Source organism: Oryctolagus cuniculus, chromosome 8, assembly GCF_051225735.1.
Source record: "Oryctolagus cuniculus isolate XC-2025 breed Fujian yellow rabbit chromosome 8, ASM5122573v1, whole genome shotgun sequence".
NCBI lineage: Eukaryota > Metazoa > Chordata > Mammalia > Lagomorpha > Leporidae > Oryctolagus > Oryctolagus cuniculus.
The window spans coordinates 123,077,465-123,091,534 of record NC_142874.1 but is presented as its reverse complement, the minus strand read 5'-3'; the positions used below and the strand labels follow the sequence as shown (position 1 = coordinate 123,091,534).

At 39.3% G+C, this 14,070-nt stretch overlaps 1 protein-coding gene across 1 annotated transcript in view; it reads left to right on the top strand.

Annotated features, from left to right (window-relative positions):
- Positions 1-11,511, top strand: part of NPFFR2 (neuropeptide FF receptor 2) — a 109,915-nt gene extending 98,404 nt beyond the window's left edge. The window contains exon 4 of the mRNA XM_017347500.4: positions 6,616-11,511. Within this exon, the coding sequence (XP_017202989.1) occupies positions 6,616-7,432 (817 nt within the window). The 3' untranslated portion in view covers positions 7,433-11,511. The remainder of the gene's footprint in view (positions 1-6,615) is intronic.
- Positions 11,512-14,070: the final 2,559 nt, after the last annotated feature.

Sequence of the window (14,070 nt, the reverse complement as noted above, 5' to 3'; positions counted from 1 at the left end):
GAGAATGGAGCAGGAGCTCAAACCCAGGCACTCCAATTTAGGATCCAGACATGCCAAGTGGCATCTTACTGCTGTGCCAAATGCTTGCTCTTTACCTTAGTTATATAATTGCGTATATTTAGAATGAACGAAAGCTACAATATCAATTGATTTTCCTCTTGAATTCTGAGCTTATCCTATTTATTTCCACAATACCTTTAGCACTTCAATATCCTTAAATTCTTTTTTCACTGTTTCTATCATACTACTTGAATACAAATTTAAACTAACATTGGTCTTTCTTTTACAAAATAAATGACATTACAATCAGTCAATAAATTTGCTTTGTTTATTCAAGGGATAACTTTATGGTGATTACAACCAATGAACAGAAACCAGCACACATAACATCTCAAAAACAAAACATTTCTTAAAGAGGTTGCATAATGACCTGTAGAATATAATGCATTTTGTAATATGTAAAAAGTTACACATGTGGACTAATGCTGTACAAGCATGAAAACATGCACAGGAGGAAGCAGGAGGGGAGCCTAGTCACTTCAGAATGTCTGGAGAGAGAGGAAGGATGGAATTAGATAGGCCTCCCAAGAGGATTTCAACTGAACTTGTAACATTTCATTTCTTTTAAAAACATAATGTCAATTTGACAAATTGTCAGCATTTAACATTTGTTAAATTTTAGTATCAGTAACACTGATGTATAATACATTTCCCTTCATATTTTTTCTATGTTTGAAAAATTTCAAAAGTAGGCCGGCACCGCGGCTCAATAGGCTAATCCTCCACCTTGCGGCGCCGGCACACCGGGTTCTAGTCCCAGTCGGGGCGCCGGATTCTGTCCTGGTTGCTCCTCTTCCAGGCCAGCTCTCTGCTGTGGCCAGGGAGTGCAGTGGAGGACGGCCCAAGTGCTTGGGCCCTGCACCCCATGGGAGACCAGAAGCACCTGGCTCCTGGCTTTGGATCAGCGCGGCGCGCTGGCCGCAACGGCCAATGGAGGGTGAACCAACGGCAAAGGAAGACCTTTCTCTCTGTCTCTCTCTCTCACTGTCCACTCTGCCTGTCAAAAAAAATAAAAAAGAAAAATTTCAAAAGTGAGATTAATCAATGACTAAGGGTACTTTTATCCTTTGGGTGAGGTAGGTTGCTTTGATATTACTAGGGATATTATATTTCACAATGTGTTTTAAATATATTTTATTTAAGGAGTTAATTCTAGTTTTGCTTATTGCGTTTTTAATTGTTCAGAGATGATAGCAATAAAATAAAATAATATTGTCATTTTAATAAATTACTTAAAGTATTAATAATTACACAAAGTAAAGTGTGTAGATAAGCACATGACACTATATTTTATTCAGACAACAATTCCTGATTTGAAAATATCATTATAGGCATGGAAATAGATAGTAAAATTGTTATAAATGTTCTTGTTATATAATCTCATGATTAAAAGGTGTAAACATTCCATTCTTTTTTTTTAATTTTTTTTTTTTGACAGGCAGAGTGGACAATGAGAGAGAGAGACAGAGAGAAAGATCTTCCTTTGCCGTTGGTTCACCCTCTAATGGCCGCTGTGGCTGGTGCACCGCGCCAATCCTATGGCAGGAGCCAGGTACTTATCCTGGTCTCCCATGGGGTGCAGGGCCCAAGCACTTGGGCCATCCTCCACTGCACTCCTTGGTCACAGCAGAGAGCTGGCCTGGAAGAGGGGCAACCGGGACAGAATCCGGCGCCCCGACCGGGACTAGAACCTGGTGTGCCGGCGCTGCAAGGCGGAGGATTAGCCTAGTGAGCCGTGGTGCCGGCAACATTCCATTCTAATTCCATAGTTTATATAGGTTGTTGTGTGTGTGTGTTTTATAAGTTTCCTTTTCTTTCTTTCTTTCTTTCTTTCTTTTTTTTATTTGAGAGAGATAGAGAGAGAGAGAGAGAGAGAGAGAGAGAGAGAGAGAAATAGAGAGTTCTCATGTACTGGTTCACTTTGTGAATGTTTCCAACAGCCAAGGCTGGTGTGAAGACAAAACTGGGAACCAGGAATTCTGTCCAGATCTTCCACTTGGTGACTGGGACCGGGTCACTTGAGCTATCACCTGCTGTCTCTGCAGGTGTTCAATAGCATAAGTTGGAATCAGGAGCCAGAGATAAGACTTGAACCTAGGTACTATAATGTGAGATGTGGGCATCTTAACCTACATCTAACCAATGTGAATTCCCTGTTGTTTTATAAGTAATAACATACCTGAAAGTTTCCAAGTTCAAGTATCTTTATGGTTGAAATATTTAAAAAAATAATGGTCAATAACATTTAAGAATTATTTTCATTACATTAAACCAGTATCACCCTATCACTTTAAATTGTATAATCAAGCTTATGAGTTTAAGAACCATATTTTGTTCAGTGTTTGTTTAGTTTTATGAGTTTTATTGAAATAATAGCTCTAAGTCTTTTATTGTTGCATAATAATGCAAATGATTCTGAACTACGAAAATTTTAGAACTTGGTATGTGCAAAATGTTTTTGCTGCTGCCCATGCAAATGAAATATCTTTGCGCACACCATGGGAGACTTGGAGTCTTAATTTTAAGTACCAAAGGGAAAGAGGAAAATCATCAACCTGCCTAAGAGAGCATTTGTGAGGCAAAATCAGCCTTAAAAGAGTGTAGAAAAGATAATATTGCCATCCCAAGGCTTCATATCTCAACTTTGTGCCAATGACTCCTTTTATTGATCATTGTTTTCCAGAAAAGCAGAACCAGTGGCAATAGGATAAAGGTGGATTGGAATATAAAAAATAGACATATGTATATATATATATATATGTGTGTGTGTATATATATATATATATACACACATGTATATATACACACACATACACACACACACAAAGAGATTAGAAGGAATTTGTTCTTAAGAAACCTGAGAAGTTCCATGACATGCTGATTGCAAATTCAGAGACCCAGGAAACCTGTGGTGTAATGCAGTCTAGTCTACAAGCCTGAGAACTAGGGGAGCCAATGGTATACATGCCAGTTGGAGAGCAAGAGAGGATGGAATGAGATGGTCCAACTCAAGCAATGAGGCAGGAAAATCAGAGTAAATTCTTGATTTCTATTTGTTCTGTTCAGGCCCTCACTATATTGGATGATGTACACTCATCGGCAGGGAAATGGACAGGGCATTGGACAGGGCAGTCAACTTTGTTGAGTCTACCAATACAAACGCTAATCACATCCAAAAACACTTTCATAGACATATCCACAAATAATATTGAATCTGGGCACCCACGGCCCTGTCAAGTGAACACATAAAATTAACTATCATGTTCCTGTAGCAAAGGCTCCATGATCTGCCAATTTGTTTTGTACCTTTTAGTGTGTTCTGTCTGATATCCAATTACTGGTATATTCATCTCTGTATTCCTCATCCACATTGCGAAAAGTCTCCCTGATCTTGTACACAGCAAGCCAGAAATGTTCCCCAAGAGCAGCCCTTTTCCCAAATCTGCTGGGAATTCCTGTAGAACTATTCAGCTCTCCCTCATCTCAAGAGAGATAATTCTAAAATGCATGGTTTAATTCACATTAAATTACTGCATCCCTTCCCATCTGTGTACCACTTCTCTATACTGTCTATTATGTGTTGCTGTAAAACAAGCCAGCCCCCCCAATCAAGTCACTTACTGAGTTGAAATTCATGGATCTGTTGTGTATGTAGATTCGTCAAGTACAACTTGTCTCCATTTACCTTGGCATCAGGTAGGGCAGCTGAAGTTTCTTATATTGGTGCCTGTACTGGGAAGATTGGAACACCTTGGGGCTAGAAGAACTGAGACTTTTCAGGCATTCTATGTCTAATGATCCTTCCATGTGGCTCTCCAGCATAGTGGCTCTAAGGCCCCTGGATTTTCTCTATGTCAGTTCAAAGTTGTGAAAGCCTGTGTCCTGAGAGACCAGCAGAAGTCACACAGAATCATCTCCACTGCATTCTATTCATGAGAACTGAGCCATCAGTGATAGGAGAAAGGAATAGAATTTGGATGAAGGTCAAAGAATTTGGACAAGCTTTCAAAACCATCACCTCTTTTTCCCTTGCCCTTGCCCTCAAGTGTTTCTTTTAGGGTGAGCTGCTGCAGAAAGCCAAACTGAAACATTCCTGAACCTATTTCACCTGCCTGACAGTTCCTTCCAAATTTTAGTTATGTTCAAAATCTGCTACTGGATGACTTCACCTGTACGTCCAAAACCTACCTGAATTTAAACATACCCAGAACCAAACTCATTACTTCCATTCTATACAAGCCTTCCATCTACTCAAAAAAACACGCGAAAAGCAGCTCTTTTTCTTATATTTCCCAGATCAGTGATTTGCAGGATTACTCATCCAATTAAAGTAGAAACATGAGCTTTATCCTTGAATCTTGCTTCTCTCTTCAACTTTTATGTTGCCACTCTCCAAGTCCTACCAGCTCTGGGTACTAATAAACCCTGATCCCATAAATGTCCTTTGTCTTGGTACTGAGTCCTTAAATCTTCAGTTCAGCCAGCTTCCAATTTGTTCTCCTCATAGCAGCCCAAAGAAGCTTCTTAAATCATAAAACTGGTACTGCTCTTAAACATGTAAAATCCTTCAGTGAGCACCTATAGATCTCTAGATAAAGTCCAAATGCTTTAGCACAATTTTAGTGTTTATTACACAGTATTTTCTTTTGGCAAAGACTATTTCTCCTGGAAATTTCTGTGTGTGTGTGTGTCTGTGTGTGTGTGTGCAAATACTTAATGAACAGATGAAAGAAATCTAATATTTGAAACTCCATTAGTTGGTCTATAGAAAAAAAAATCTAGAATCATGCCTATGAAACTACTCATGATCTAAAGGTAGGAGGATGGGAAGTTTCATTGAATACTAGCCTGCAGGAACCCTTGGGTGTTGAGAAAAGATGACTTTTCACATGAAGGACTTGCAGAGAATGACAACAACACAGTCACAGCCCAAGATAGCTAGTCCTTTAAGGAAGATATTTGGGGAAGGCAGTTTGGAGTTGTTACCATGCCATTGAAGTCCCAAAGTTCCCAATCTGTTGACTTGGAAACAATCATTTTAAGACTGATTGATTTAATAGGTGGCGAGAGAGAGAGAGAGAGAGAGAGAGAGAGAGAGAGAGAGTCTATTTACTGGTTTTCTCCCCTAATAGATGCCAATTGCCAGGACTGTGCCAGGTCAAAGTCAGGACCCAGGGACTACAATTGGATCTCCAATGTGGGAGGTAGGAGCTCAAGCACTTGAGCCATTGTCTGCTGCTTCCCAGTTGCATTAGCAAGAAGCTGCATTGGAATCAGAGTAGCCAGGATACAAGCTGGCACTCTGATATGGGATGTCGGTGTGCCATGTGTGGCTTAATCTGCTGAGCCATAACATTTGCCACTGGAAGTGATCATTTTAATAACATTTCAGTTTTTAAGCATCGTTATGAAAATCACAAGAGTACATGGATAACAGTATTTTGAAAAAATGTAATAGAGTTGCCTAATATGATTATTTTATAATTACACAATGAGCATCAATCATAGCAATATCAAGATCCACAGTAATGAAATAGTAATGAAATTAATGGGTCTTACTTGACATACTGATATTAAATTTTCATGTCCACCAGAGAACAGCGAATGTCAGGAAAGCTTATAATCAGAACCCATATTGGAAACACTCAGACTCATTTGGCTATGAAACAAATCACTAAAACGCTTAGAACAATAATATTACTTTGAATGATTTCATGGGTTGTCTGGGTGCCTCTTTATGGTTCTCCTGCTCTTTGTATTGTAGCTAGAATCTCTTGTATTGCAGCAATGACCTGGAAACTAAGCTGGAGTAGAAACACCAAGGATGGCCAATCTCTCACATCCCAGAGCTTTCTCCACTGGCCTCTCATCTCATTGGATCTACTTGAACTTGCGAGCTTGCTTTTAAGAGGAAACCTTTCAAAAGGAACAATCCCAATGTGCAAGTGCATGAAAAACTTCTGCTTGCATTATGTTTGCCAGTGTCCCATGGGCCAAAACAAGTGACATGGCCAAGCACACAAACCTTGTGTAGAGGACCATCAAGCACCTGAGGCAAAAACAGTTCATTGTTTGTCACTGATTTAACAGTTGTGCATGGCCCATTAAAGCTGTCATTGTAGTGAGCACATGGTGCAAGTTAAGAGAACCATCTCTGGAGCTAGCTAAACTACTTGTATTACAATTGCATGGTCAAGATTTTTATCTTCTACAAGTCTTTTTTTTTAATTGGAGGCAAGCAGATTAAAGAGACAATCCACACAAACCAACGGAACATAATCTAAAACAGTTTGAAATGTTCATGTGCGGTATGTTGTGGTTACCATGATTAGTTCTTACTGTTCATTACTATCTGATGTGGCCCACTCATTCAAAGATTGAATTGAAATTTATTTCCTAGGTCAATTATGGAAAACATCAGTGCATGCCTCTCTGCTAAAAATGGTAATTTTCTCTATTTTTAAGGGAAATCTGAGTGGCAGACCAAGAATTACTTAAATAAATTTGTTTCACACCTTGGTCCAAGATTATATTGATATTTGCCTTTAATTCCAGGTTTTGGTGTGTTGTGCACCCTTTTAAACCAAAGATCACCATCAAGACGGCATTTGTCATTATTGTGATCATCTGGGTCCTGGCCATCACCATTATATCCCCATCTGCAGTGATGCTACATGTGCAAGAGGAACAACACTACCAGGTGAGACTCAACTCCCAGAATAAAACCAGCCCTGTCTACTGGTGCCGGGAAGACTGGCCCAGTCCGGAGATGAGGAAGATCTACACCACTGTGCTGTTTGCCACCATCTACCTGGCTCCACTTTCCCTCATTGTCATCATGTATGGAAGGATTGGGATTTCCCTCTTCAAGGCTACAGCGCCCCACACAGGCCAGCAAACCCAAGAACAGTCACAGGTGTCCAGGAGGAAGCAAAAAGTCATTAAGATGCTCTTGACTGTGGCCCTGCTGTTCATTCTCTCCTGGCTGCCCCTGTGGACTCTGATGATGCTCTCAGACTATGCTGACCTTTCTGCAAGGGAACTGCGTGTCATCAACATCTATATCTACCCTTTTGCGCACTGGCTGGCCTTTTGTAACAGCAGCGTCAACCCCATCATCTATGGTTTCTTCAATGAGAACTTCCGCCGTGGTTTCCAAGATGCTTTCCAGCTCAGGCTCTGCCAAAAAAGAGCCAAACCCAAGGAAGCTTCTGCCCTGAGAGCTAAAAACAATGTGGTTGTGAACACATCAAGTGAGCTGGCCCAGGGACCCACATTTCAAAACCTACACAGGGAAAATTTGCTTGATGAAAAACCCAAGCAGGGACTGATGGGAGAATTAGGAGAAGCTACCAAAAGTATTGAGATTTAGGAAGAGCTAAAGTGGTGATGATAACCCTACTGGGTGTGATACCTGTATATTTATAAGTTGTTGCTTTTGCTAGCTTTGCACCTCAGTTCTTTCTACTGCTGTAAAAAAAAATACTGGAGATCCTCTGGCAAAAAGAAAAAAAAAATGGAACAAAAGTGCTTTTATGACCATAACCAGTATTACGCAGTGACTCATGCATATTTGCCAGGTTAAATCCATTTCTAGGGAACAGGCTTCTAAGACCATACTTGTCCAACTTAACCATTTGTGCATGAGTCAAATGAGCCAAGTGCAGGTGTGTATGTGTATGTGTGCATGTGTGTATATAGAGAGATATATATACATATGTTTTGCCTTCCAAATAGTGATAGTAGACAGTGCTTTGCAGTATTTTGTCAACATTCCCTTTAATTTGCGATTTGTAATTTTAGGCTATAGAGTTGTCTGCTTCCATTAAAAACTGCATTTAGCAATGGATTAGATTACATGAAGTTCTTTGCAAATTTGTGTCAATCTAGAAGAAACAAGATACTGTACCATGGGTATTTATTTAATAGGTGAGCTGACTTTCTGTGTGTTAGAACGGCTGTAGAAGATAAAGAGGAGGCAGTGCTGTGAGGTAGCAGCCTCCGCCTGCAGTGCCAACATTCCATACAAGTGCCAGTTTGAGTCCCAGCTGCTCCACTTCCTATCCAACTCTCTGTTGTGGCCTGGAAAGCAATAGAAGATGGACCAAGTCCTTGGGCCCCTGCACTCAAGCGGGAGACCCAGAAGAATCTCCTGGCTCCTGGCTTCAGATCAGCACAGCTCCGGCCATTGCAGCCATCTGGGGAGTGAACCAATGGATGGAAGACCTTTCTCTCTCAATCTCTGCCTCTGCCTCTCTTTCTCTCTGCCTCTGCTTTTCTGTAACTCTGCATTTCAAATAAATAAATAAATCTTAGAAAGGGACACAGAGGAATGCACATCGTAAAGTTCACAGAAAAGGCATATTACATGTGGATTTCAAAAAAATTGCAATAAGACAAACCTATATTTTAATTCAATTTTCAATGAATTTGTTGAAATGCCCTGTACTTCTTGTACTGAAAGTTGATTTTTTTAGAGTACACAGTTAGGAAAAATCATGGTATTGTTCCATAGGAGGTACTGTTGCCTTTTTACTGTTTTCAAGTTTATGAACTTGCTAAATCCACATTTGTTACAGAGCTGATTCAGGATCCCAATTTTTCCCCCTTTCTGTCTCTGAAATAAGGTAAATCCTTCAATAATGCAGCAATTGACAAAGAAATAGCACTTCTCTTGTAATGCATGTAATTGGAGATTTCAACAGTCATCATAAAACTCCCATAAAGTATATGAGAGGAGGAACAATTATTCTAAGCTTCCTTCTGGGAACATTTAAGTCTAGCACTCAGGGTTTAGTAAATTAGTACTGTGGACAAAAAAAGAATTGGCAGTCTCTGGATTCTGCTATGTTATAATTATATAAAGATAATAGTTGTAAATGCTAGCTAGCTTTGCTCCCATGGTGAAATAAGTCCCTAGAAAATAGGGAATTATCACAAATAGTTTGACAAATAAAAATAAGTTCTGGGCATGAAACTCATATTTTTTCTTGGCATTTATGTAGTTCGAGCTGAAAACTTCTCCGTATTCTAGGGCTTTGAGAAATATGATTGTTGAGCTTTTATTTGAATTCAGCTATGTGTATGTAAATGAATATGTAAATGTTTTCTGCAACCGAAAATTTTGAAGTCATAAGCATGAGATTTGATCTTCTATTCCTTCACCTTGACTTATTTAAATAAGGAGTTACAGATGGTGGACTTAGACTATTAAAGCTTATCTTGATGGAGATTATAAATTTCTCATGGTCATCCTCACACAGATGAATCTTCTACCAGCACCTGAAACTCATCACAACTAAATCCCATGCTCTTATGTCTCATCTCCCTGCATTTTATCACCTTTAAATCTTATTGCCTAATTCTTCATGGTTGCAACTCCCTAACTGTTCTCACTGAAACACATCCTGCTGTTCAGTATCGAATCTTCTAATGCTTTCTTCAATTGACAAAGTCATCTTCCTGAAGTGAGGGCTAACCAGCTGTCCTTTGTAAAATGCCTTCAAAAGCTCTCTGCCTTCTAAAACATGTAGGTGCTCAAATACCATCCTGGCCTGGCATTTTCTCCCAGTTCCATCTCTCAGATATTGTTATCTGTACCCCAGTCAAATAGAGATAATCATCCTTTCCATTTATTACTTTTTTTCTACTTCACTTCTTATTTGCCTGTCCATCCTCTGTTCACGGCATTTTCAAAAGCCACTTCACTCAGATGGTCTGTATTGTTACAGCAAAAATTATTACTCCCTTCTCCAAGCACTGTGTACCTCTTTTATGACAAGTTAATCTGCACTGTTATTGCTGTGTTTTATTCTTGCAACTAGAATGCCATGATGAATTAGGTCTTACTGACCTGTAGGTCTCCTATAGAATGGATCACAGTAGTAGGCCATCTATACATAGGTGCTGTGTAGCTGCCACAGGAAAAGCTATCTGTCTCTTTGCTAAAGGAGAATGTCTAATGCTGAATGAGTAGATTTCTTCACGTAGATTTTAGCACCCCTATTGCATCCAAAGGACAACAACAAAGGTAAAAAATGAGCCAAGCTATGATGTTTTGAACATGCATGGCCTCAAAGTATGTGAATTCTGGAATAAAACAAGATTCACCACTTATTGGCTTTTTACTTCGAACAAATAAATTCTAATGTCCAAATTTTCTAGTCCTTAACATGGTAATGAAAATAGCTTCTTTATCTTGGTTTGTTATGACTATTAGATGATGTGGAGGAAAAAAATCATAGAAAATAAGTAATAGCTGTCACTTTGGACTAAATTGTACATGTCTGAGTAATCTAAAAGGTATTAATAGTAGTTGTATTTTTAATGGTCTCAATATCTAGTTAGATAGTTTTTTGCATGTTCTGTTAGTGTTATAAGAGCACTCTGAGTGAGCATCATCATCATCATTTTACAGATGAGGACATTGGTTCTAAGAACAGTTGCTTTGCTGAAAGTCATGAAGTTTAAAAGTGATAAAGCAAGTCTGAGACTCATCTATGTCATTCCAACACTTTTTTCTTTAACTTTTTTTTCTTGCTACATAATATCATCTATATGTTATGATTAACTTGTTTTGATTTCTTAACTACTTCTTCACCTGCTATTTTTCTAATTGTAAAAGTAATAATTGTTATTTGTAGAATTTTTCAGTAATACAGAATGGTACAAAGAATAGAGCAAATTTATACATAATCTCTCTACCAAGAAGAAGAAATACTTTTTCTTACTAATACTTAGATCAGCACCCTGTACATATGAGGGCCTTCTAAACGCTCATAAGGGGCAGGTATCTGACCTAATGGTTAAGATGCCCACATCTCATATCCAAGTGCCTGGGTTTAGTTCATGCTTTCACTCCTAATTCCAGATTTCTACTAATGTGCACACTTGGAGGTAGCAGGTGATGACTCAAGTGTCTGGGTCCCTGCCATCCATGTGGGAGATCAGTATGGAGTCTTCAGCTCCCAACTTCAGTCTGGCTATAAAGAGCATTTGGAGAATAAACCAGCTGAAAACCCTCCTCTCCACATTTCTCTCCCCCTCCCCTTCCTTCTCCCTTTCCTTCTCTCCTTCTGCCTCTCAAATAAATAAAAAATATTTTAAATACTTATGGAAAATACATATTATAAGATAACTATGTATAGGTTTCAATATTGTTTCACATCAAAAAAAAAACTGTTAACACTATTTTCCATGAACTTTTTGAAGTCTCCTTGTACATTTTTGCCAATTGTGATTGTCTTCTTAAGACAGATTCCTGCCAGCGCCGCAGCTCACTAGGCTAATCCTCCACCTGCGGTGCCAGCACCCTGGGTTCTAGTCCCAGCCGGGGCTCTGGATTCTGTCCTGTTGCTCCTCTTCCAATCCAGCTCTCTGCTGTGGCCCAGGAAGGCAGTGGAAGATGGCCCAAGTACTTGGACCCTGCACCCACATGGGAGACCAAGAGGAAGCACCTGGCTCCTGGCTTCGGATAGGCGCAGCTCTGACCATTGCAGCCATTTGGGGGGTGAACCAATGGAATGGAAGACCTTTCTCTCTGTCTCTCTCTCTCTCTCTCTCTCACTGTCTAACTCTGCCTGTTAAAAAAAAAAAAAGATTCCTAGCAGGAAAATTACTAGAATGGACATTGAATGGACATTTTTGATGCTTTTGACATGTACCATCACGTTGTTTTCCTAGAACATATTAGCATACAATCCAAGTATTGTGGTAGCCCTTTTAACAGTGAAATCAAACACCTGCCTACTTCATCCCCCCCTCAGAGACTCCATCCCCTTAATCTTAAGGGGAGTTGATGGCCGTCTCTTTTGTAACTACTTCCTGCTTATGAGGGGCGTAGTGCAGGCCCTGCCTATCCAGGGTCTGGAAGTCTCTGCCTATCCTATCTAACAAATTTGCTTTGTGAGCTGGAACAGTCTCGGTCATTGCCAACGTCTGTGTCCCCTGCATGGTCAGTTACTCCCAGAAGTTGAGTTCTGAAACATATAAGTTGTAAATTAGTATAAGCAAAACTGGAGCAAAACCAATTGTAGGTGGGGTGCCCCTTTAGATAAAAACGTATCTTACAGATTCCCAGATAGTGGGTTATGATAGGCTACCCTTATGTAGATTATAAACCCATTTAGTTTGAGTATAGAGAATTATAATAGAAATCATCAGGTAGCTTTATCATCGATAACAGTTCCCAGAGATAATTGAGAAAGGCAGGTACAGCACGTTTGCCTTAAGGAGACAAAGGCAAAAGCTTTACTTATGCTTTTTGCTTTGAAGTCCTTAAGGTTTCTGATTGGCTTATAGGAACAGTCAGGCATGTCTTTTGCATTCACCTGTGAAGACCTTAGAAGTAAGTTTGTAAGAATGCATGCAGAGCTATACAGCTTTACAGTCTCTCTGTAGGACAGAGCACCAGGAACCAGACATGAGGAAGAGCATCTAGGCCTGTATCTGGGCCAGGTTCGGGCCACGCACTCTGGAGACACAGGGCTAAAGCAAGCCTGCCTCCTGGCAAGAGTCCAGGGAAAAAGAGAAGGGCCCCTGGACACACTGAGTCCCAGGCTTTTAACCCACTTCCAAAGGGGAATGGTTAATTAACCTGATTGGCTGGTTGGCACCCAGGTGTGGCCAGGTAGGGGCATGAGGTCACACAGGGGCATGGCAAAGGCGTGGTCTTCCAGTTCACAAATCCAATCAATTTCAGCCTTTATGCCTGCCTACTTCAACAGTATCTTCAAATTTTCATTGACTTTGCTAATTTAGTATGTCAAAAATCATTAAAGTTCTTGTTGTGGTTATGAATATAGTTGAACATCGTTCTATGTGTCTTACTAGTTTATTTTATTTTCTTCCCACCTTTGTCCATTTTTTCAATGTAGTTTTACTTTCTTTTGATTCATCACTCTACACTTACTGTATTTTAGGCTTCAATTATGGGGCCTCCTTAATGTTCTTTAAAAAAAAAATAGATGTTACCTCCCTGCTTCAAAGCCACCAATAATTTCTTTAGGAAGCAAAAGCCACACTTACTAAAACATACATACTTTTATCCTTTCTGCACTTGTCTATGACAGCTTCGTCTCAAATCTGACTTTCCTCTGTCAATGTCACTCTCACTTACATATGCCCAACTCCCTGCTGCTTCTACATTTTGTACCTGTGTTCTTCCTTCCAGAAATATTCTTCCCTTTTCCCTTCAAACACAGTAGCCCCATTCTACAGACTCAACTTGAACTTCAACTGAACCTTACCCATTTCCTGCATAGTGACTCTCATCATCTATAATTATCTTCCTGGTTTAATAGCTATATCCTGCACCAAAATGTAAATACCATAAGGGCAAAGATGTTTGTCTTAATTGTCACTTTATCTTTAGAGGCTGGTTGGCACATAATAGACATAGACACAGGATAAATATTTGTTGAACAAATTAACTAGTTACAAATATTTTCATTTTAAATTTGCGTCATTTAATTATGAACACAAATAATTTTCAGATTTTGAAGATAACTCAGGCTATAACAGAAACAAGAAGTAATTATAAAAAGTGATTGAAGTAAAGCTAAAATAATTCCTTATCTTACTGCCACCTGGTGATAGCAATTCTTGTTATTGTTTGGGCACATGTATTTGTTCTTTTTGGAAGAAGGTTACGATTCTGGGGCACATACTTTCTTTTTATTCACTTAGCGTCTCAAGAATTCATTTCCATGTAGTCTTCAAAATATTTCATTAATTTTAATGCAATTTTTGTATTTACTTAACATCTCTGTGACTAGAAACTTAAGTTATTACTTACGTCTTATAAAAGATTACAGTCATGTACTGCTTGCAAAATGCTGGGCATATTTGTAATCATCTTTGAATATAATTCTGAGAAATGCAATTGCTTGGCTTGAAAGCATAGGCATTTATTAATGTCTTGGTACCCATTGTCAAATATCTCTTTGAAAGGTTCTTAACACTTCATACTTCCCTTAATGGCTAAGAGTTTGTTGACTCATACACTCTCAA